Source organism: Perca flavescens, chromosome 10 (assembly GCF_004354835.1).
Source record: "Perca flavescens isolate YP-PL-M2 chromosome 10, PFLA_1.0, whole genome shotgun sequence".
Lineage (NCBI taxonomy): Eukaryota > Metazoa > Chordata > Actinopteri > Perciformes > Percidae > Perca > Perca flavescens.
The window spans coordinates 8,273,509-8,296,062 of NC_041340.1; the positions used below are offsets into that span (position 1 = coordinate 8,273,509).

Genomic DNA, 22,554 nt, shown 5'->3' on the forward strand with positions numbered 1-22,554 from the left:
ACTTAACTACCTAAAAATTGCATGTTTTTTAAAAATGGTTATTATTGTACAGATGGAAACTCTGAAAAATCTGTATTTTTTTTTCTCATTTCCTGCTTTATTTCTGTTAAGAAATTTGGAGAAAAAGAAATGTTTGAGAATGTGGTCTTTGATTAACTACACATGGCCTTAGTTAGCAACCCTTGATCTCTTCAGAAGACCCAAATAACCACAATGGACACTGAATTGAATTTGATCCCATTTAAACCAGTATTGTTTGGCAATTCTCAAATGCATAAATTGGTCCAACCATTATCAATCAATCAAACATGGGCCATTCCATGTATGTAAAGTACTGGCTTTAATGCAATCCCCACTGTATCATATGATACATCTTCCCACGAAGAACATGGCAAGTAGACATTTTACTACAACAAACCCATATGGCAAATAGCCATCTTAGAAAACTATCTGGTCCTGATTTAGCGAGGCTTCTTATAATTTAGTCTCCTTGTTCTCTTGTGGGGAGAAACCACAGGCCACACTTTCTCTCACACCCTTCCAACATCACAGAGGCAGCTTCATAAAAAAAAAGCATGTGTGAAGACCTTTGTGGTTGAGGCCAAACCTACAAGTGGTGGTCACAGACAGAAAGAGAGCCACATCCTTGATGTCGCTCTTGTGCTGTCTAATAAAAGATGCATGTGCTTTTTTTTTTTAATAGTTAAGTACCAGCTGCATTCTAAGATCATTGCCATATGCATCTGTTGTATGCTAGCAGTGTTTTGGTTTTCAGGGATGCAGTAAACTTGTCTTCTTTTCTGCTCTGGCTGTGTTGTGGATAAGACTGCCCCCTTGTGCTTGGTTTGAGGGTCATCATTAAACCCAGAAACTGACAGACATCTGTGCATAGATACAAAACCAGCAGGCACACTTGTTTCAAACATTGTTAATGAACCATTCCTTATTAAATTTGTCATAATTAACTCATTTTCAGGTGTGATCACAACACTGTATGTTGCGCACTAGTTATCAAATATGCCATCGCTGTGTTTTGATATTCACACAAGTGAATGACGTGTACTTGTATTCATTTGTGATTGTGCTCTCTCTCCATGCTCTCTGCCTTCTGTAGATTCAGCCGCACACATAGTGTGTCAGATGATCCACAGTAAGTTGTCCATTAACCACTCAGCTCAGCTGTCTGGCCCAGCACTGCTCTGCACTACAAAAACAAAGCCCGCTCAATAAGTCATTTAATTATTAATTGAGTGTTTGAATTGGATTTTTCTTTATGCAAGTGGGAAAATCTGCCAAAGGTTGAGGTAATTTAAAGAACTTTCATGAAGCCATTGATACAACAACTTTTTCAAGTTTATGTTATTTTTGTTTGATTGAAAGTCCCTTGACCAAATATATTAAGTCAGGTTTTTTTTATATCTGTATGTTTGACCATCTTGTAATGGTAGAAACATTACAACAATGTAGTGTTTGTCACAGAAGTTCTCAGTACTCTTGCCAGGATAGAAAATCCTCTGAAATGGCCCTCAAACCCCTCATGTCTCTACTGAATGTCATTAATTAGTGCTTTAATTTAATAGCTCTGGCACAAATAATGTTCTGGCAAAATCTTGAGTTGTATGAGATCAATTCATTTATAAAATCACACTGAAGTGACTAGACAAAGAAGGTCATTTTTACAGATTTCTATTTTCATGGGAGTAAGTACGGTCAGCCAGGGCTGATGTATCACATTTGTTACATGTGATTTAGGAAATAATATTTACAAAAGGTTTTTTTTGCATGGAAAACGCAAAGCAGATTTTTCCTACTTGTATTACCTAAATTAAAATGATAAAAAATAAGTTAAATGACCTGTCAAGGTGAACATTGTTGACAGTCTTCTTCAACAGTGTCAAACAATGTCCCTAGACCTTACACTTGATCTGAAATATCATGAAATCATGTTTTCATTAAATCTAATCAACATGCTTTTTTGGCTGGGAACAGTCCATTCCTCTCTTTATTCAAAGTACCTGCAGTAGTAGCTGTGGAAAGTATGTACTAAACTGCGCTGCGCCAACATAATCTTAGTGCTTCTGCCAGCTGCATGTTTAATGTAACAACAATTTTAACCACTCTCCCGACATCCCATCCCTTACAAAATCATGAGAATCTCCTTTACTAATGTAAAAAGTGCAGCTTTTTATGAAACAGGAGAGATGATTCATAACAAGGAGATGACTTAAATGCTTTTTTAGTTTTAAAGTTTTTATTTAAAGTAGCAGTTATTCATATTCATCATTGCACCCATCCCACTCAACAAAACATTTAAAATACAATATGTCAGTCATCTATTAGATTTAAATCACTCTTCTGCTTCAAGTGTCTTTTGTTCACCCAATACATTTTGTATGTTGGCAATGCATCACTTTTCTGAGTCTTAAAAACAAAAATAATTATTACGATCATGACTTTAATGAGCAGGGAAATTATTCAAGCGAGGATATAATGATTTTACCCATTCTAAGTCTGTGATGAACCGCATGCTCCTAACAATAAGGCTGCACTTTCATGTCTTGTCTGTAATCTAAAAATGGATGCCTTTACATTACTAACTGAACTAATGTAAAGACCAGTCTAAACTCTCTGTAATAAGTCTTTGACTGTATGAAGTCCATACTGGTTGTTGCATCAAATACACTCACATCAGAATGTTAATTACAACCACAGGTACCTGCACCTGAAGCTGATGTTTTCAAAGGTCTCATTAAATGGCATCTTAACATCCCTAATCTAATGTATTTCCTGTTCAAACAAATGTTGAAGAAAAAAAAAAAAAACTTCTTAAAAGAATTGTGAATGTTGTATTGGTTTAAAAAAATCGTATGCCTACAGGGTGAGCATGACTTTACATTTGAAGATGGACAGTTTTCCTTCATGTGGTCTTTAAAAGACATCTTTAATTTTTGGTATCTATACTGAGCCATTGGTTACAGGTAATTGTCTTTTCCTAATAATGGTGGATTGGAACAAACCCTTTTTGTGGATGTTTTCTTTGATACTATGTATCACTATATATTTTTGGTGGAATATCAAATGTTTAGCCATTGCTGAGTCTTAGAAAAGGTAAATGGTTTTAATGTGTTCGACATGACTGTATGAAACGGATAAAGATGGCAACATACAGTACAATGCACTGAAGGAGATGTATGTTATCACTACCAGACTAACTACAAAAATAAACCATGTACTGTTCTGGAAATGATATGTCAACATCTTTTTCATTATCCATATTCTCTGTCTGTCTCTCTCTCCCTCCTCTCCTTAGGAGTCTAAGTATGATCGATATGCGTGGTGAGGAGGAGGCCATCTTGCAGCCCCACAGTCAGGTGCGTCATGAACTGATGCACAACCAGTATAACAGGATGAAGGAAGAGGACGATCACTGGCAGGATGTGAGTGTCTCAGATTCATCTGACTTTATGGAGCTGTCCTTATTTCTCTTATTTTGTGTGCATTTATTTATCTATTTATTTTTGGGTTGAGATACATTTTTTTTGTAATACTTTTTTTTGTTGGATTGATATTATTTTGAAACTCCCTTTTTTTGTTTGTATTTTTTGTCTTCATTGTGTCAGGAGTTTTATCAGTTATATGCAGTGATTTGAATGCCTGCAGCAGCAATTGTTTGCTGTGCCCCAGTTAAAAACTTAGTCAGTTTTTTAAGGCCACAGCAGAGCTTCAGGTGTCATAACGCTGCTGAGCCAAGCCCTCTTGCTTTGTTTCACTTGGAACTGAAACCCTTCTGATGTGTGTCAGGACCTGGCCCGATGGAAAAATCGGAGGAGGAGTATTTCCCAGGACCTAATCAAGAAGGAGGAGGAGAGGAAGATGATGGAGCAACTGCTGTCAGGAGAATCCTGTACCTCCATGAGGAGGAGAAGCATCAAGACTTACAGAGAGATAGTGCAGGACAAGTAGGTCAAATACGAACAAACAAGTTGTTGAATTTGTATTCAGCTAAAACAACAAAGTGTATGTACAAAACAATACTAATATTAAGGAAAACTAGGTATTTTTCAGGGAAGAGAATTTAATCTTCATTCTAATTCCTGCCAGTGTGCACAAAGGTGACGGCGACTCCTTCCGGAGTTCATTTAAATAGGTCTGGTACTGAGAAAAAATTAAAGAGGAAGAGCAGGTCAGCTCAATTGATAGTGAAGTAGATATGATGGGTAATACTATAGTGTTTATTGCCAATCAAATCTACTTCAAATATGATTTGTGTTTTATAGGTTGAATCATATCAACTGCTAAAGAGTAGCAAAGTTTACCTGTCAAGTTCTCAGGGGACTTTACTTCTGCCCAAACTTGAAAAAGGCCTTGGCCATCAACAGGGTTAAATGTAATCTTCTTTAATCTTTCTTCTTTGCTTTATTTAGTTAGTTTTCCATGTTCAGTTAGGATTTGTTGTTAGTTAGATTTCGTTACAGTTTACAGTTAGCCAAATAATCAGAAGTTATTCGTTTGGTCAGGTTGAAAACCTTTACAAGAAAAGAGAAAACAAAATACAGCAATTACTTAAAACTGCCTACCATCAAATATACAAACGAACCTTAACCTTAAAATATCATAAATTTCAATAAGCAACATTACTTCAAAAAAACAGTCATTACCATGGTATTACTCCCATGCTACCACTATCACACTATTAATGAGCTAACATGAGTGCAAGGCAGTTAGAAATTAACTACATTACCTTTAGCACTTTTGCCATCAACATTTGCATTTAACATTAAACTACTGACAAATATCAACATCAAGCCATTATCTCACCAGTAGCATCCCTGGGAATGCCCAGCAAGTAAAGTCCTTCCCCATTTCACCATCTATTTTCAACAACAGCTCACAACATGTGCTTCACAGCCTCTCACTACATGTGCTTGAAGATGACTCTGCACTTCCTGATTTCTGGCATGAGGACTGGAAAGTCTCAACTTCCTTTTTCAAAATAAAAGTCTCCTTTTCTCAAAACAAAAGTCTTTATCCATTTGCGATCTAACAGCACATTACCTTTATTTAATGTAAATCAAACCGGGTCATATCAGTTGCTTCACATTTCACACAGCGGTTTTGCTTTTATCCCCTCTCTTTACCTCTTTTCCTTTTCAAAAGGGAGCGTCGTGAGGATGAGCTGCGGGACGCGTACAGGAAAGCCAGAACCCCAGAGGAGGCATCATTCATCCTCCAGCGTTATGCCCAACGTTTCTCCATCAGTGATGCAGTCCTGGAACGCCTACAGTTGCCAAAGATCCTGGACCGCAGTATATCTGCTGATCCCTCCTTTTCCGGCTCACCCTTCCCTCTCTCCCTGTCCGCCTCCCCAACGGCCCCAGACCCCTTCGACGTGGACCCCAATGGACCCCTGAAGTATCTACGCCAGCTGTCTGCCCCGGCTCCGAAGTTCACGTCTACACTGGAAGCGCAAATCGAGGAGTTTCCCAAAGACTCCTCACACCAGCGGCCTCAGATTCGATCTCGCTCCTCTGAGCCGCCATCCACCAGAAACCTGTCGCCCAAAACGGTGCCTTTGCTGACGCCCAAGCCTTACATCCAGTCCGGACCCACAACGGCTGACCCGCCCAGCAAGGTATGACCGACTCAAAAGCACTTGTCGTTATCTCAACTTCCCAACAATAAAAAATGAATCCATTATTGCTGCTGTAAATATGTGATACCAGCATCCTCCAAAATGCCATGTGGATTGTTTCCTTTTCAAGTGTCTGGTTTTCACAATAAAATATCCCCACTACGCCTCACAGTGTTAACTCTGTTTAGGTTCCTTACTCGTGATGAAATGATTGAGATTTAACCACAACAGTCCTGCAGTGGGCATGGTTCAAGTCTTACCACTGTACCACTGTACATGTGGTTACTACCCACTTTGCCTGCCCTCCTTACAGGCTGGTGGGTAAAATCCCCTCCAGCTCTCTTGGCAGTTACATCAGAATGCCACAGAACCGCTATGGTGATGAGCCATAAAAAAAACACAAGACTTCCTCTCCAAGAAGAAGCATGTCATGCTCCAATTTAGCTCAAAGTACTCGCTACAGGATTCATTTCCTTTTCTTCTGGAAAAAATTCCAAATGGGAATATTCCAAATGAGATCTTGTGTTTTGGTGTGGAGGGGAGGGAGGGGCAGATTATTACCAGACCAAATGAAGCACAGCGCTTTTCTGGAATGTCTTGTCAGAGGTCTGAGCGGAGCCTGGCTTTGAATAGAGCCCTCTGTTCCCTATTGACTTAAGAAGTTGACAAGTAGGGCCCTCTCAATGTGAAGTGGGCTCCCATCGGACAAAGAGGGCCCACACAGGCTGCTAGGAGAGGGATGAGAAGGTGGAGACGGAGGGGGGGCAGACTGAGAGTCTGCATTCGCCCAACTCCACTACTGTGTCTTAAGTTACCACTCACTAGGAGCTCCTCACACATACTTAGTGCCTCTTTGTCATAGAGGCCAGCACGGTGTTGTGAGCTAGATGAATAGCGTATAACGAACGGAGATGAGACGCTGGTAATGACCACAAATGAGGGCACTGGGTTTTTAGGCATGGGGTTTATTTTAATTTCTTTATTTGTCATCAATTCATTTGGTTAACTATTCAAAATATGTATAACAGCTTGATTGTAACAGAAATTCAGGCAATGTTTCTACTTTATTGTATATATGAACCAATTTTTCATCCACCCAAGTCATATTTCAAGTTAAGACTGGAAAATAACAGAGTTTAACAAATGATGATATTACAAATCGTATACAGATCCAAGTTTACTCATATGCACTAATTTTTTAATAATAAATAATAATCCCAAATCCCTTGGAATTAAACAGAATAGTGGTAATATCCATTTAAGAGAATATTTCACCAGTCATCGCACTCTTAAGTCTGTTTATATTGTAAATAATCAGGACAAACATATCAAAAGTGAGCCAATACAATACTGGGTACAGGGTTGCTGTATTAAAAATAAAGCCCATATAAAATGTAGTGTGAATGAATGTACTGTCGGGTCTTTTCTTTGATTACCTTTTAATGTTTTTAAAGTGCCCATATTATGAAAAAATCACTTTTTCTGGGATTTGGGGTGTTCTTTTGTGTCTCTGGTGCTTCCACACACATACAAACTTTGAAAAAAATCCATCCATGCTGTTTTGAGTGAGATATGGTTTCTGAATGTGTCCTGCCTTCAGTCTCCTAGTGAGCTGTTCAAAATCGTCTCGGACTGTGACGTCACAGTCCGAAATGAGCTGGCTAACCACAACCGTAGCCGTAACCGTAGCTCGTAGCGTTAGTGTTAGCGCGCTAGCATGCTAGCGCTAGCATGCTACGTTGTTTTCAATAGCAAAGCACTGCTACAACACACACAAGTTCACCATAATCTACAAAAGAGCTACTTACATGTGCTCCCTGGTTTAGAAGAAGTCTCCCAGCTAATCCTGCCCTGTAACTGACCAAAGTTGGAGAAACAGGCTTTCTTTGACTGTCTCTAGAGTTAGCTAGCTGACATGCTCTACATCTGAGCTACTGAGTATGTGCGAGTGCAATCAAAGATAGTAGTGAAGAAGAAGATGAAAAGAGGTCTCACTCTGTAGCTAAAACAGAAACCAGGTGAAAAGAGGATCTGCAGCAGTGAGAGAGAGCTGTGCAGTACAACAAAAATATGGTGTTTTTTGAAAATTGAACCATGTAAACCTATTCTGGTACAACCTTAAAATACAGTTATGAACCTGAAAATGAGCATAATTTGGGCGCTTTAAAGCATGTCATTGACTTCTGCAGTGTGCATATAGAGCCAATATTAAACTTGTTCTTTATGATGTAGGCGAATGGTTTTCTCCGAGTCAACGGCATAGGAAGTGACGACGTTCCTTCCACGCCTGACGGTCAAGCAAGGGAATCTCCTCCTCATTTTGAGGCATCCCCTTCCAAAACCAGCAACAGCACTGTAGATGCTCCGTCGTCAGCAGCCTCACCAACATGCAGTCCACACCCCTCAACCAGAGAAGAAAGCCCCATGTCAACAAAGGCCAAGGAGGCACAAAGTGGCACAGAACCGGCTTCTAAGGACGTCCAAGCAGAGAAAGTCATTCAGCATTCGACACCACCCAGCCGGCCCACCTCGCTGCCATCGGTCAGGATTAGTATCTTTTTAAGTTGATTACAAAAAGAATTCATCCACTTTGATTAAAAGCAGGTGATTGGTGTGCTAGAAAGATCCTATGCTCTCCTGTCAGCAATTATACTGCAGTCATTACTTTACGTGTCCTTCAATTAGTTGCAACACCAGACATTTGTTTAAAAAACCTGTGAAGATACCTGTGTGACATTTGTACATGCTGTATAGCCAACCCTAGCGCTGTACTCTGCTTTCTGTCTCTAGATGCATTTTACAATCTTGCAAGGCTTTTTTGCAAGTTTATTTAATTATTGGATTTATACCTCATACTGTGCATAAACCTCTTAATCCCAGGCTTGTTTAGTTTATTATTCAACTTGCAAACCATCTGTGACACTTATAGGAGCTGCAGAAGCCAGAAGAAAGCTTCGGGAAGACTGAAAGCCAGTCAGTAGCTGCTCCAGAGGAGAAGAAGTCAAGTGCTGCAGCTCAACAAATGCCTCCTGCAGGTCTGAACAACATGTTGCTATACTGACCCCTTGTGGTTGCTCACAGACTTGTGTCATTACAGGCCATATAATATGTTGTAGTTTAATCTAGAACCTCGGGGAAACACGAAAAAACCACTTTGAGGAAAAAATGCAAAAGGAAAGTGTCTTTACTTTTCTGTTTTTGACATGATTTTAACAGTAGTATTAAAACTGTGTTGTCTGTGTGTGTTGTCAGAAGCCAAACAAGAACAACATATAACCAAACCATCTGGTCAAAGATTCTCCAACCTTGTCCAGTCAGAGATCAGCACACAGCAAAGTCAGCCAGTAACTTTACAGGTGAGGCTGCTAACCAAGCTAATATACACTTTCAAACCACCCGGCCAGGCAACAGATAATCTTTGAATTTCCCTGCAGGCAAGTGTTCCCATTTCCCAGGAGTTGCCACAGAGAAGAGAGAATGTACCAAGCTTAGCTGCACCAGGATCATTTGAATATCACCCACCAAGGGAAACGACAGCAGGTTAGTGAACTCTTTACATCCAAATACCAAGCCAGCAGCTTCTTTTCCATACATCTCCTTGGTTTCTGAGTTTAATTAGCATATCCTTGCCGGCCTTTTCCCCTTTTGCCTTGCATTCTGACACTCTTTCTGTTTTGTTGTATAGTTAAATGGTGTTCAATAATATGTGACTATTATAAACCTGCATAAACTCCTACTTCACTTGTTTTCTGCTCAACAGACACATATCTTTAATTGGCACTTACACTAAAGTCTCCTATAAACTTGTCTCAATGTAGATGGGTACACAAGTTAATTAGACCTGGGATCCAACACAAATATATACAGTATAAAAGAGGTACCTTTCCAGATAGTGTAATAAAAGCACTGCATTTAGTTGTTTCCTGCCTTTTTTCAGACTTTTTGGCCCTCAAGTTAAGATTTTCTTGAAATTGTAGTGGGGTAGAAAAAAAACTTGACTTTTTAACTAAATCTGAATTGCAACCTGTTTAAAGACTATATTTTGTATTTCCAAATACAATGCATTTACAGTATCACAGGAACAGAACAGTAAAAGCCTTCCCCATTTTGACTTCTCCAATTCTCTGATGTCCATACCAACTCCTGGTTTTGACATCTGTCCATCCCTTATCATTCCTTTCCCTCCTTTCCTTCCCTCCTTTCCTTCCACCCACATTTTTTATTTCACTATAGAGTTTGCAAACAGTGTCAGGTCTCCGCTGGCAACCAGCAACCCTAAGTTACGCTGGGAGTTCTTCGTTCCGCCAGGTAAACCCTTTCATTCGTCGGTGGAGCTCATGTTTCCGTCCCCAGGTGCTGAACGCACAGGGTTTCCCTGTCGTTTCTTCAAGGGCTAGACAACAGCCCTTCACTCCCATCTCTCATTTCCAGACTGTTGTGGATTATCAGTGATGTTCTCTCTCTCTCTCTCTCTCTCTCTCTCTCTCTCTCTCTCTCTCTCTCTCTCTCTCTCTCTCTCTCTCTGTTGTAACTGTGTTCTAAAGTTTCTTATTTTTACAATGGTGTGCAAATGTACACGTGTAACTCATCAGTGTGTTGTCATTGTTAAAGAGTGTACTTTATTTTAAGTTGTATTGGTATCATTATGTGGATTGGACAGTCTTACTTAACTTTATGAATGACTAGTCTTATGTTTGCCTCATTGTGCTTTACATTACTATATTTTCCACCAAAAGCTACAACTATTAGGTCTACCTCAACATCTGGAACACACTTACCCAGAGTGATTTTGAAAAATATAATGATAAAATAAAATGTGAAGGGCAAGAAAAGACTACTTATTTTTGGTTAACAACAGATGTAGTACGATGCTCTTGGTGGACTGGTTTTCTGTCACTAATCTCTCTCTTTATTTTCTTTCTTCAGCACCTTTACTACTTAAGTTTTCAAACCAACTTGTGATAGTGTGTTGTCATTTTCCAAAATATTTGTCCCATTCAAAATGCATTTAGTTGGATGACATGTATCCAAAATGTTTGTTTAAATTATATCTTAACTAATGTTCTCTTTCACACTTCCTCTACAGAAGAGACTGAGAAGGATTGCCGTGGAAACGTGAGTGAAAACCATCATCTGACTCCATAATATTTTGTGGTCAGACTCTGAAAAACCCATTTACTGCTTCTCATCTGGCTCATCTCCTGGGTTACAGTAGTGCAGTTTAACATACTGCATATTATACACAGAGATAAATCAGAAGTCAAATGCTAAAAACATTACAACATTACATGTTAAGTTTAGTATATAGCTAAGATTAAGGAAAAATCACCATATAACTTATAAAAAGTATTTCATCTAAATGGAAACATAACCTAAACCAAGAAAAATATGAAAAAGACTGCATGCGGCTTAAGCTTTCCTAGTTTTCTTGAATCAGATGTTGATTTTTAGTGCAGGTTTGTAAACTTACTGTCATACTGCAAGGCTCTACCACATATCACAGGATACACAGCTGTTCATGTAGCATGCCAGATGAGGATGCTGTAGAAAATGGCCGAGACTGCTTTCGTTTTCATTTGAGCTCATCTCTCTCTTTCTCTGTCTCTCTCTCCTTAGTAGGAATCCTTTGGCTAGCATTGGAATAGTGCTGTTGTGGTAGATCAACTATTTCTGTCTCCTCCCTTCCCTTCTTCTTTTCCTGTGGTGAATGTGTGTGCATATTGGTGTTGATCTGTGTGTGTGTGTGTGGGGGGGGGTGTCGGCGCCATATCAATCCATTGGTCTCTCATTGGCGTCATGGTTGGGTGAGAGTGTTTGTGTGTGAATGGGGGTCGGTTTGTGGGTGGGTGTTATTGTGTGCATGAATATTTGTGTGCATTTGTGCATGTTGATTTGTGAGTGTGTGTGTGTTGGGGTCTATCAGGTGTCAGTCCCGGTGTTGCCCCAGGCCACGCGGGGTGACCGCTGGTCTTGGGACCCGGATGAGGAGCGAAAGCGTCAGGAAAGGTGGCAGCAAGAGCAGGAGCGCATGCTGCAGGTACACAGAATACCTCAAAGGGTAAAGCATGGCGCACGAGTCTGCAAGGTTAGGGGCACACTTCCTTTTGGAGCTTAGTTGGTAGAGAAGGCACCAGCACTGTGAGGATTGGGTGCAGAACAGACTTTTAGCTATAACTATGTCATATGTACAAACAAGTCCTAGGGAAATAAATAAACCTCAGCCCAGAGGGAAATAAAAGATTACTTTAATGAACATACGTACAAAGCTAGATACTTTTGAGGCAAATTCTTCCAACAAACTAGGAGAGATTTTTTTTATTTGTTGTCTGTATGTTATTCAAACATGACCTACAAGTTCAGCACAATAAATGTAGGTTAAAGATGATAATTTGCTATTGAGCATTCAGGAACTGCACCTTACTGTACATGAAGCTCTGACATATATGTGTCAAACCCATTGGAGGTTTGTTTTGTGCAGTAAGGCAAGGCAAGGCAGCTTTATTTATATAGCACATTTCAGCAACAGGGCAATTCAAAGTGCTTTACATAAAACATGAAAGAGCATTCAGAAAACAATTAAAAACAATTTAAAAACATAAAAGACAAGAATATAATTTACAGTGCAGTTTAAGCACTGTTAGGTAGGCACTGCTATGGATAATCACGTAGCTTAGATTATACATAAGAAAATACACATTAGAACACAGACACTCTGGGATCGACTATAATTAAATGGGCAGTCACTTTATTGGCCTCAAATGTATAATGCATCTCAATGGGCACAGCAAGTCACTAGCACAGCCCGCATGATTGAATTTGGGTCAAGAACGCTTTAGGTTAAAGCTAATTGCATAGGTTGTATTTAGCATGGAAGGCAGATTTTGGGATGACTTGTTAACAAATAAGCTACGCATGAGTCAATGCATAAGCCAGGCATTGTGTCCCCAAAATATGTCTATGCTTAAAACTGGGCTAAGTTTGTTTATCTGAGTTGTAAATGCAGGTTTTTGTAGACATTCACTTCAATTTAACTGTTGCTAAAGCAGCTTTTCAGTGACTATATTATGAACTAGATGCTGAAACCTTTCACTTTTTCAATTAATTTAGTCCAGTTTTAACCCCCCAAAAAACAAAAACTGAGATACTTTACTGTTTACCATACTGTAAATCATGCAGTGGCACAGTAAGCTGCTCTGTGATAGTCTGCTCAGCTCAGAATCAGAGGGATTAACCACATTTCATGGCTACTTGCAAAGCTTGCCTCCATGTTTGTTTTATATTGAGCATATCCTCCTCCAAAGGCACACTGCAACCACTCTGATGCACATTTTGACCACCAGAGGGCGATTTTTTTGCAGTGGAAGAACCTTCAGTTTGGTTTTATCTGCTCACTGTCTCCATCTCATGCACAACACAGACAAGGGGCGTTTCTCAATACCAAGAATGCAAACTACGGACTTGTGTTCTTGGGGAGAACGTTCTTGCTGGTTGTTCTTGGAAGAATTAACTCGCAAGTTCACAAGCACAGAAAACGCTGTTAACAGTTTGAGACCATGCGTTCTTCCTGTTATTGCTCAACACCCCCAGCACAGAGGCTACCTGCAATGCTCCAAAATAACAGCTAGAAATAAAAACCACAACAATATAACCACTTTGTATTAAAAAAATCTCCGGACAAGAAAACCTCATAATGCTACAACTATTGCAGTAATATTGAAAAATTAAGCTAATTGAGCTTTAATTTTATTGTTTATGGTTTAGCTCAAACACCCCTTACTTATTCAAAAGAGTGGAACGCGATCCCTACTATTATTAGCATATACGTTTAAGTAAGTTTAAATTAAACAAATAAATAGGCATATGCACTGGTGTGTCCTATGTGTTCCTATTAGTGTTATGTGGAATTATCATTTCTATATTATTGTAGTGCACTGTATATGCCCAGGGAGATGGAAATTAGAAATTCAAATTATAAAGGTTGGTGTCTCCCCTTTAGTCTACATAACATGTCATAGCATGTTACCACTTTGTACACATGTGTTCATTTATCATAAAGACTGAAACTCAACTTCTAATAAATCAGAAAACAAATACACCGAAAAGAAACGCGTGTATCTCATAGACTAATAATATACAGTCTATCTGGTATAGGTAGCTCTCTTGTGTGTGTGTGTGTGTGTGTGTGTGTGTGTGTGTGTGTGTGTGTGTGTGTGTGTGTGTGTGCGCGTGTGTGTGTGTGTGTGTGTGTGTGTGTGTGTGTGCTTGTTGAGTTTAACTCCGAAAAGACAGTTAACCACATGTGTTGTGATATTTACACAAACAATCCAAAACGGCGAAATAAATTTACGGAACCGGTCTAAAAGACCTCCGGGGTCCTACTGCGGGGTCTCCGAGTGTGACTGTCCGAGCGCCGAGCAAGCGGCCCCAGCAGGCGTAAGCTGGCGGCCGCGTCATTTTATGGAGCTCCGAAAACTCCGAAAACTTTGGAGCAAATTGTCAATTCGGCAAAGCTTTTCGCAAGACTGCCTATATTCGAAATATAAACCGTTCATTTCTCGCCTAAAATGTTCTCAGAAGTGAATTTAGTGATGAATAAGAAGGCGAAAATTGTTAAAATTGTCCCGTTTTTGGGCTGTCTACCTACTGGAAATCCAACCATCACTGAATGCTGAAATGAATGTTGGGATACAGGTGCTGCGAAGTTCATACAAGTTACCAACCAATGTATCCTTGGTAAATGGGCGTGTCAAGAATACATCCGGGAATTTTAACTGTTCTTGGCGAAATGCAAACTTGTGTATTGGGACAGTACTTTGGCAACACGAGATGACGTTTCACAGGGACACAGGAACACAAGTCAATAGAAGAACACAGATTGGGAAACGCCCAGGTTGCTGCTGTTGCTGCTGCCCACATCACCCTCTCTCTCCTCAACCAATCAGAGGTCTATCTCAGGTCCACATATTCTTAAACATTTAAAGGATGCATTGATATCCATGAAATACTGTACTCTTCTACAGTGTAATCTTGATAAATAAATTAAACAGCAGTGATGAATACAGATTTCTCTTCTTTCCGGTTGTTTGTTTGAGATGTGCTGAAATGGATGAATGTCTGGTGCATCAATGTGCTTGTTACCTCCCCGGTTGCTTGTGTGTTGTCTCTGTGCCTTGATCTTGATCTGGCATCTGTCTTGCTTTAGTTGCCTTTTCTCTAAATCTTCTTTTGGGGTTCCTACACAAATCTGAAAAGAGTGAAAAACTAGTCTCATGAGCTTTGTGCTTGTCTAGAATAATCTGATGTGTTGGTGGTCATTTTGCCCAGTTGCTATTGTAGTAGCGTACATGAAGGAACAACTTCAATTAAATTGTGAAAAATTTATGGTAGCTTTTGAATTGAAAATTGTGTAGGAACCTCTGCATGCCCAACGTTTTCCTTTCGTCCGCAGTGCCTGCTTATGATCTCTTTTGTTTGCTTTTTATTCCTAACACGCAAATATGAGATCTGAGCAAGTGTTTAGCCATATCACAGGAGTAGCAAGCTACCTTTGCAATAATTTATGTCTCTATGTTCAGGCTTATATTTAAAGTACGTACTAAGGGAATCCCACAGGGACATTTTATAGTCAGTTATTACAACAGGATTTACAGGTCTCAGTCACTTCTTTGATTAAATTAAGCAGAATGCACTATGAGAGAATTGTATCCACGGAGTCAGACTGAAGCCTTTTAAAGACCTTTTGATGATGACTATTTCTGCGCATCATCTTTTGTTTTTCTGCCAAAATATCCACCTGCAGACAGTGTAGTCTTTGTTGAGGCTCTGTGCTGTATGTCATGTCTTTGTTGCCATGGTAACAGGAGAAGTACCAGCGTGAGCAGGAGAAGCTGAAGGAGGAGTGGGAGAAAGCACAGAGGGAGGTGGCGGAGGAGGAGAAGAAGTACCACGAGGAGGTGTGTGCATGTTTATGCTTGAGAGCACATGTTGCACCTGTGATGTGTTTTTTGGTGTAACTCACACTCAAAATATCTGAAATCAGGATAATTTTGGACTCAGTGTTCTGAATGAGAGCACCAGTTAAATGTAAAATATGTGTGAATTGTGTATTTTTAAACCAAAAAGAAAAGTGTATTTCCTGACTGATAATTTTAAAGTTGTTCTTGAAAGCTCACCCAGCTCTCCCATCTCAACAGGAGCGTAGGATACTGGAGGAAACTGTGGCGCCTCTAACTCCCCGCTCCTCAGCCCTGCCCTCCCCCAGCCGAGGCGAGGGCTCCTGTACCTCGGAGCCCCAGGACACCATCGTCCGTTCGCTTGGTGACTGGGAACGCAAGCAGGAACTGCTGGAGAGGCACTCGGTGAATGGCTGATTGACTGATTAATGTAGATAGTTAGTTTTTTTGAAGCATGCGTTCATTTTGTATAAATTCAGGAGATGATTCTGGTTGACAATTGGGTAGAGTGACTTGAGTGGGCACAGAGTTCTTTTTTTTGATTGGTTGTTCAGCTAATTGTTTCCTGTTTGTGATTGGACGGCACAGAAGGGCAGCACAGAGAGTGTTGAATGGAAACGAAGAGAAAACGACAGGACCAGTGACATCAGCACCGCTGATGACAGCATGAAAACAGGCAGAAGGTTAGCAAACTAAATGTGTTGAATGTTGCATTTTACACATTTTTGTTGACATTGTGAGCAATGGTGGCTTAAAATGAGGCCTTACTTGGCCTTAATGTAACAAGGGTATTTCAATTAATTGGATGGAAACTGACAATGAAGAATAAAAAATTAGACCACTACCCCCTAACAACTTACCTATAATGGCCACCTGCAGATACACAATAACATGTCAGATTTACATCTGTTGTCATGTGACTTTGCTGCCTTTCCACATTTATTTTATAAAACTGGAGCTTCATGTGTTTCCTATATACTTGTCAGTCCCGTATTCATCATTTTGAGTGTTGTGTATCTGCAAAGCAAAAACACAGTCAGTCTTAACATAGTGTGTTTCTGATCCTCAGCTCGGTGAGTCAGAGCAGCAGTCAGGCAGAGACACTCGGTCACAGTCTGCAGAACGGCCAAAAACTCCCTGCGATGCCGACCAAAACTTCGACTCCAGTGAAGAAACAAGAAGAGCCTTCAGCAGACAGCAACAAGCCCAGCCGACCTGCAGGAGACAGGAGGTGTGTGAATGTGTGTGAGAGAAGCCTTCAGTCCAAGCTCTGACTGGATTTCATTGTCTTTATCTTTTTTTTTTTTTAAATCCAGAGTTCAGTCCCTTTCAATTGTATATAAATTATTCTCCTATGTTACAAGTTTAGAGCACACTGTTTCAATTATACAGAATGTTCTTAACTTACGGTGTGAGGTATAAGACACAACCAAGCACAGGTCATTGCACCAGTATGTAACTATTATCACACCAGAGAATATTTTCAATTTGCAATATGATTTAAAAAAAAAAAAAAGTTAATATCATGGCTGTGAGAAATCTTCCATTTTAAACACTGTTTTATTTCCTCATGTTATTTCTTTCGTTTAATAAGATGCCTCTGTGTCAAGGCTGGCCCTCAGGTATCATAACACTGCTTATTTTAAATAGACAAATAGATTGCATTGTGCAATGTCATCAAAGCTGTAAATACATATTTTGTCAAAAGACCAGAATAATGACTGGTAAGTAACAGTTTGACAGTTTAACTTCAGTTTCACCAGCAGGTGGCATCTTTTAGCTGCATTTTATCCCCATAGTCTTCCTCCACATAAAGGAACGGTCTGTGACAAGAAAAAAAAAAAAACATTAATTAGAATCAGTCACACATAATGCTGCATTTTTTTAAGCAAGCCTGCCAAACATTATTGAGCTGATTTCGGTGGTTCATCTTGTTCTGGCTTGGATTGGTTTGTGTCTGACTGTGGCAGCCAATAGAGTCACTGTAGCCATGACTCATCATCATGTTGCATGTTGCCGTCCATTTCCAGGAGTGGTCCCATAGATAATATGTGCCACAGCTCATCAAAAAGCCCTGCAGCATGTCCACCATCTCCAGACACACTGCCTCCAACACCCAACAGGTACTGCATTACAAACAGCCCACATGGAGGGAGGGGTGTGCTTTTCAGTTCTGCACTGTCATTTTCTGCTTTGCTGCCTACATTTCTCCACCCGTCTCATGACATGTACCACTGCAGCAAGGATGAATGCAGTGAGAATTTCAATACAATTCATGGAAACAGTTATAATTCATATTATTTCATGTATTTCTTTGTTTTACAGTGAAATGTACATTCCTAAACATTACTGCAAATGTGCCAGAGTTATCTCGAAATTCAACTGCTCATCTGCAGTCCCAGGTCATTAAAATACAATTACTAATGTTTGAAAAATAGCACATAGAAGACAGACCCTGATGAACATTACTGCACACAAGGACCTTGATCAGTCGAAACGCAAACAAAAACAGCAAAGACCAACAGACAAAATAGCAGAGAGCAGCAGAAGCAGCCATCTGAAACATTTTAGGCAAGAGATGGAATATCCTTTATATATACTTCACCCCCACATGTATTTCTATAAAATAAATGTCATACATCTATTGTTGTTCACTGAATGCACTGCTGGATAGTGCAAATGGAGAGGATGCTATCTGACCATAAATTCCGGTATTCTGTATCAGTTTTCCAGTAGAACAATACACTGAAAATTGAATAGCTTATTAACTGTGTTTCTCTTTCATATTCACTGTCAAAAGAGCTTAACCGGTACTAAGTAAGCCGTACTTTACATCATGTACAGTCCCTCCTAGTGTCATAGGTTTTCTGTCTCTTTCTCTCTTCTCTAGGTCTGTCAGTGGGAAGAAACTGTGCTCCAGCTGTGGGCAGCCGTTAGGGAAGGGGGCCGCCATGATCATAGAGACCCTCAGTCTTTACTTCCACATTCACTGCTTTAAGGTCGGTGACGGAAAGAAGAAATGCTTTTCATGTCAAGATTCAGTATTGTTCTGTTTCATTTAGTTTTTTTTAATTCATTTAATTAATGCAATTGCACCTTAGCAATTGGGTTGTTGTGTATTCAAGCCTGGTATTCCTCTGTGCCATGGAGCTCAGTTGTTGTACAAAATCTATTAGAAACATAGCAATGAGCCGTTTCACAATGTTTCACTGTTCCTTCATTACCATGAGCATGGACACCATTTTGAGTCAGTACCCCATACAGTACACCACCCTGCTGCCGAGAATACTCAGTAGAGCACCAATTGTGTATTCATCCGCAGCTGAGAATAGTCCCCAAATAAATGTACTATTTAGTCCTGTTTGAATAAAGATTGCTAAAATTCTGCCCAGCCCCAAAATGTGCCCAGCTGTTTGAGATATTACTCTTATTCTTAAAAAATGAAATTAAATGTTTTTGACATTATTTTTAAACAATGATATCTTCGGTAGGAGCCAGTGGTCTGGAAGCTGAGTGTCACATAACCGTTAGGGAAGTCAGAAAGCATCGAGAGACTCACAGATTGTGGGTTTTGGTCTTGTTTTGTTGATTTTAAAAAATAAATAAAAAAGAACTATAGTCTTATGCTTTAAGATTCACCTGTAATAACAAGTAATTCATGAATGTTTTATATGAATTGAAATGACCCCCGCTGTCTCTCTTCAGTGCGGAGTGTGTAAAGGACAGTTAGGCGACACGACCACGGGGACAGACGTCCGGATCAGAAACGGTCTCCTCAACTGCCACCAGTGCTACATCCGCTCCCGCTGTAAGTCCCTCCCCCCTCACCCCCTGTATATTTTCTGAATATCAAAACACACAACCACCAGAAATAAAATAGATAACTTCCATGTTACATAATACTCATAAAGAGGGAGTTTAATCATTCTCTAATATTATAAAAAGGGTACAGTGTTGTGTCTTATTGAATGGTAATGTCGACCATGTTTCAATGGTGGTTTCCAATAAGGTGATGGTGTCCTAGCACCAGCAGTAAATGCGCTGCTCATAAACCATCTAGAAAACACACGCAAAGCTTTGTTTGATTTATTGTTTTCAAAGTAAACTTGACACTATTTTATAATAAAAGATTTAAGGTGTATTTCAAAGGTTTATTCTTTATTGCAGCCCCGCTGTGTGGCTGATAAGACAAGTGTATTTTTAATCTAAAAATCCAAGCCAGTGCAGCTTTAATAAAGAAGTGTCAGACACAGTGAAGCTTGGCTGAATGGAGGGATGGATCTGAAGCTGCATCAGGAGGAAGAGAAACTTGTGATGTAGCAGCTGAGAGAGGAGAGGATGGCAGTAACTTTCCGTCCTTTTCACCTTGTCTGAACAAGAGCAAAAGTTCATGCTTTCTGAGAATACATACAGTATATATATATATATATATATATATATATATATATATATATATATATATATATATATATATATATATATATATATATATCAGTTCTTTAGTTTGTAAACACAGTAACTAAGGGGTGGGATTGAGATTCTGTATTAAATATAAACAATACAACAAAGTGCACATCTAAACAGTTGCCAAATTAACAGGCAATAACGTCAACAAGTCGGAATATTGCCATTATCTTCATCTTGATATTAAAAAATATCCCGGTATTATGGTGAACGATTTGCTATAGCACACCCCTATTTCCTTCTCTTTATTTTTCCTTTCAAGCGGCCGGACAGCCAACCACGTTGTGACGCTCAACAGAAAAGCACAAGGTTCTTGGAAGAAACCCCATCCCTGTTTTAACCCGATAATCTGCAAATCATGTCCTTCACAGCGTGTCGGGATCTTTACATCCTCTGCAGCTCAATAACCAATGAAGATTCGTCAGGGGGGCCAAACAAGGGATCTGGGGACAGTTAAACATTTAAAAAATATATATATTCTATATATATTCTTCATGTTTATGTCATCTGATATGTGAGTGAAATCTGGATTTGATTGGTCCGCGTACCACCACAGACTCGGTTTCATCATGCAGCAAGAGAGAGAGAGAGAGAGAGAGAGAGAGAGAGAAACTGTTCTGGGGTGGCAGCCATGTTGAAAAGAAAAGAGTGAACACACACAAAAAGAATATGGTGTTCAAGTCTTTAAGGTGGTTAAGTAAAATCAGGATTTATTTTCCTGTTGGAAAACAATAGAATATTTGCCATTCAATTCCATATGATGGAAATGCAGTATATCACATAGTTAATAGATTACTTTTAGATCATTTGAGAAAGGTTTTCTTAATTTGGATAAAAATCCAAAAGCTGGAGAGAACTAAATATGTGGTCAGGCAGCTCAAGTTGGATTTTGTTATTTCTCTAAACAGAGTGGATCTGAAAAATATTAATAATTGAATTCACCTTTAATTGGGTGCTAGATTGAAACAAAATGTATACAAAAACTTAATTTAGAAAGTGCAGTAAAGGTTACTACAAACCCAAGATTTAGATCCACAGACACAATATCTAAAGTAAGTCACCATTTTCCCTACAGAACAATGTATCTTGTTCTGTGCTCCTGCATAAAATTAGCCTCTAATATAAACACATATTACAGATGTAGTTTCATCTTTAGGGCGATAACACGACTTGTGAGCTGTTTTTGTGCTTTGGGTCACAGCAGGTTGCTCCTCGGCCAGTCTGTCCGCTTGGACAGTCAGGACTTCAATGTGCCTTAGGAAAGCAAGGTGATGCAAGAAAAAAACACACCAGCTGTATGGTGTTTTCTTTCTCTTTTTCATTTGTATGGGTGTAGGGAGGGATTCGGCCAAATTTGAACCCTTAAATTGCAGACAGACAGGCTGCAGCCCTCCTTTACATCACGCTTTACTTCAGTACTGCTTATTTTACATAAACAACACCCTTAATTTCATATTCCCCCCCTGTTATTCCTCAGTGATTTGCAGTGATAAAAACCAGTGCAAAGGAATACATTTGTTGTCTATTTGGAAAAATATATACTGCAGGGCAAACCATGGATTTAATTTTGAATGTTTTATTCTAGAGAGATATAGACTTCAGTATGCTATTAATTGAGGTAATTTTGATAATTGCTCAGTGGTAGGATTCATTAATACAATTACAAAACACAAAAATCACCAGTTAATGTTGCATCTAGTTAAACAGCAAAGGTAATATGAACACTCATACCAGCAGCAGTTGCACCTGTGCAATATTTGTTTGGATGAAAACTAAAGATCTGTGCCGCCAGCTGGACATTTTAGGTCACTTGCTTCTGTTTTTAAAACTTGTATGAGAGGAGCTCGGTTATGTATTGTGGATGTAAAAAAATAAATGCACGTTTAAACCTAAAACCAAATGATTTGCTGTATGAAAGCAAACTAGCAGCCTCCTCCTCCTGAAGTGCGTCCTATAGCCAAGCTTCTCCTCCGGTTTTATCTCTCTGATCTACAGTATTTTTAAGCTTCTGTTCTGGTTGTGTATTTTATTTTTTATCCTCATTTAGTTATTGAATAAATCTCGGCTGAGTCTCTTATAGCAGGATCTTTGAGATGGAGCTCTATATTCAGACAGTTTTCCTAACAGGATAGTTGGGGAATGAAACCTTTACGTCTGTTCTGTATTTATTGTAATATTCACCTGAACACTATCTGAAATATAGATTAATTTGGTGTTTAAATGCAATGGCATTTATAGCATACTGTATGTTTATAAATAAAATGTTATAAATTAAAGCTGTGCTTCTGTCTTTTAATTTGTTTCTAAATAATATAGATATTATATTTTTATAAATTATTATTATATTTCTAAATAAATAAGATTTAAACTAACGGAAGAAACTTACGTGAATAAACATTTGACACTGCGGATCGAGTCATTGGCTTTAACAAGAAGCAGTTGTGTTAAAGAGGAAACTGAAAGTTAGGTTTTTTTTTTTGGAAACCAGTGTGTCGAAGCGTGTTT

General features: G+C 39.2%; 1 protein-coding gene across 11 annotated transcripts in view; it reads left to right on the forward strand.

Annotated features, from left to right (window-relative positions):
• The window catches only part of LOC114562637 (LIM and calponin homology domains-containing protein 1), a 102,372-nt gene extending 80,047 nt beyond the window's left edge, over positions 1 to 22,325 (forward strand). For 6 of the 11 annotated variants that reach the window (XM_028589170.1, XM_028589176.1, XM_028589179.1 and 3 more), the window contains 19 exons: positions 1,115 to 1,150; positions 3,311 to 3,437; positions 3,802 to 3,959; positions 5,158 to 5,632; positions 7,865 to 8,173; positions 8,562 to 8,667; positions 8,885 to 8,988; positions 9,067 to 9,172; positions 9,866 to 9,940; positions 10,719 to 10,747; positions 11,556 to 11,669; positions 15,493 to 15,585; positions 15,826 to 15,990; positions 16,174 to 16,268; positions 16,655 to 16,816; positions 17,616 to 17,708; positions 18,476 to 18,584; positions 19,291 to 19,393; positions 20,312 to 22,325. In XM_028589170.1, coding sequence (XP_028444971.1) covers positions 1,115 to 1,150; positions 3,311 to 3,437; positions 3,802 to 3,959; positions 5,158 to 5,632; positions 7,865 to 8,173; positions 8,562 to 8,667; positions 8,885 to 8,988; positions 9,067 to 9,172; positions 9,866 to 9,940; positions 10,719 to 10,747; positions 11,556 to 11,669; positions 15,493 to 15,585; positions 15,826 to 15,990; positions 16,174 to 16,268; positions 16,655 to 16,816; positions 17,616 to 17,708; positions 18,476 to 18,584; positions 19,291 to 19,393; positions 20,312 to 20,337 — 2,485 coding nt within the window. In that variant the 3' untranslated portion in view covers positions 20,338 to 22,325. The remainder of the gene's footprint in view (positions 1 to 1,114; positions 1,151 to 3,310; positions 3,438 to 3,801; positions 3,960 to 5,157; positions 5,633 to 7,864; positions 8,174 to 8,561; positions 8,668 to 8,884; positions 8,989 to 9,066; positions 9,173 to 9,865; positions 9,941 to 10,718; positions 10,748 to 11,555; positions 11,670 to 15,492; positions 15,586 to 15,825; positions 15,991 to 16,173; positions 16,269 to 16,654; positions 16,817 to 17,615; positions 17,709 to 18,475; positions 18,585 to 19,290; positions 19,394 to 20,311) is intronic. The other 5 variants (XM_028589172.1, XM_028589180.1, XM_028589174.1 and 2 more) reach the window with 4 other exon arrangements.
• The last annotated feature ends 229 nt before the right edge of the window (positions 22,326 to 22,554 follow it).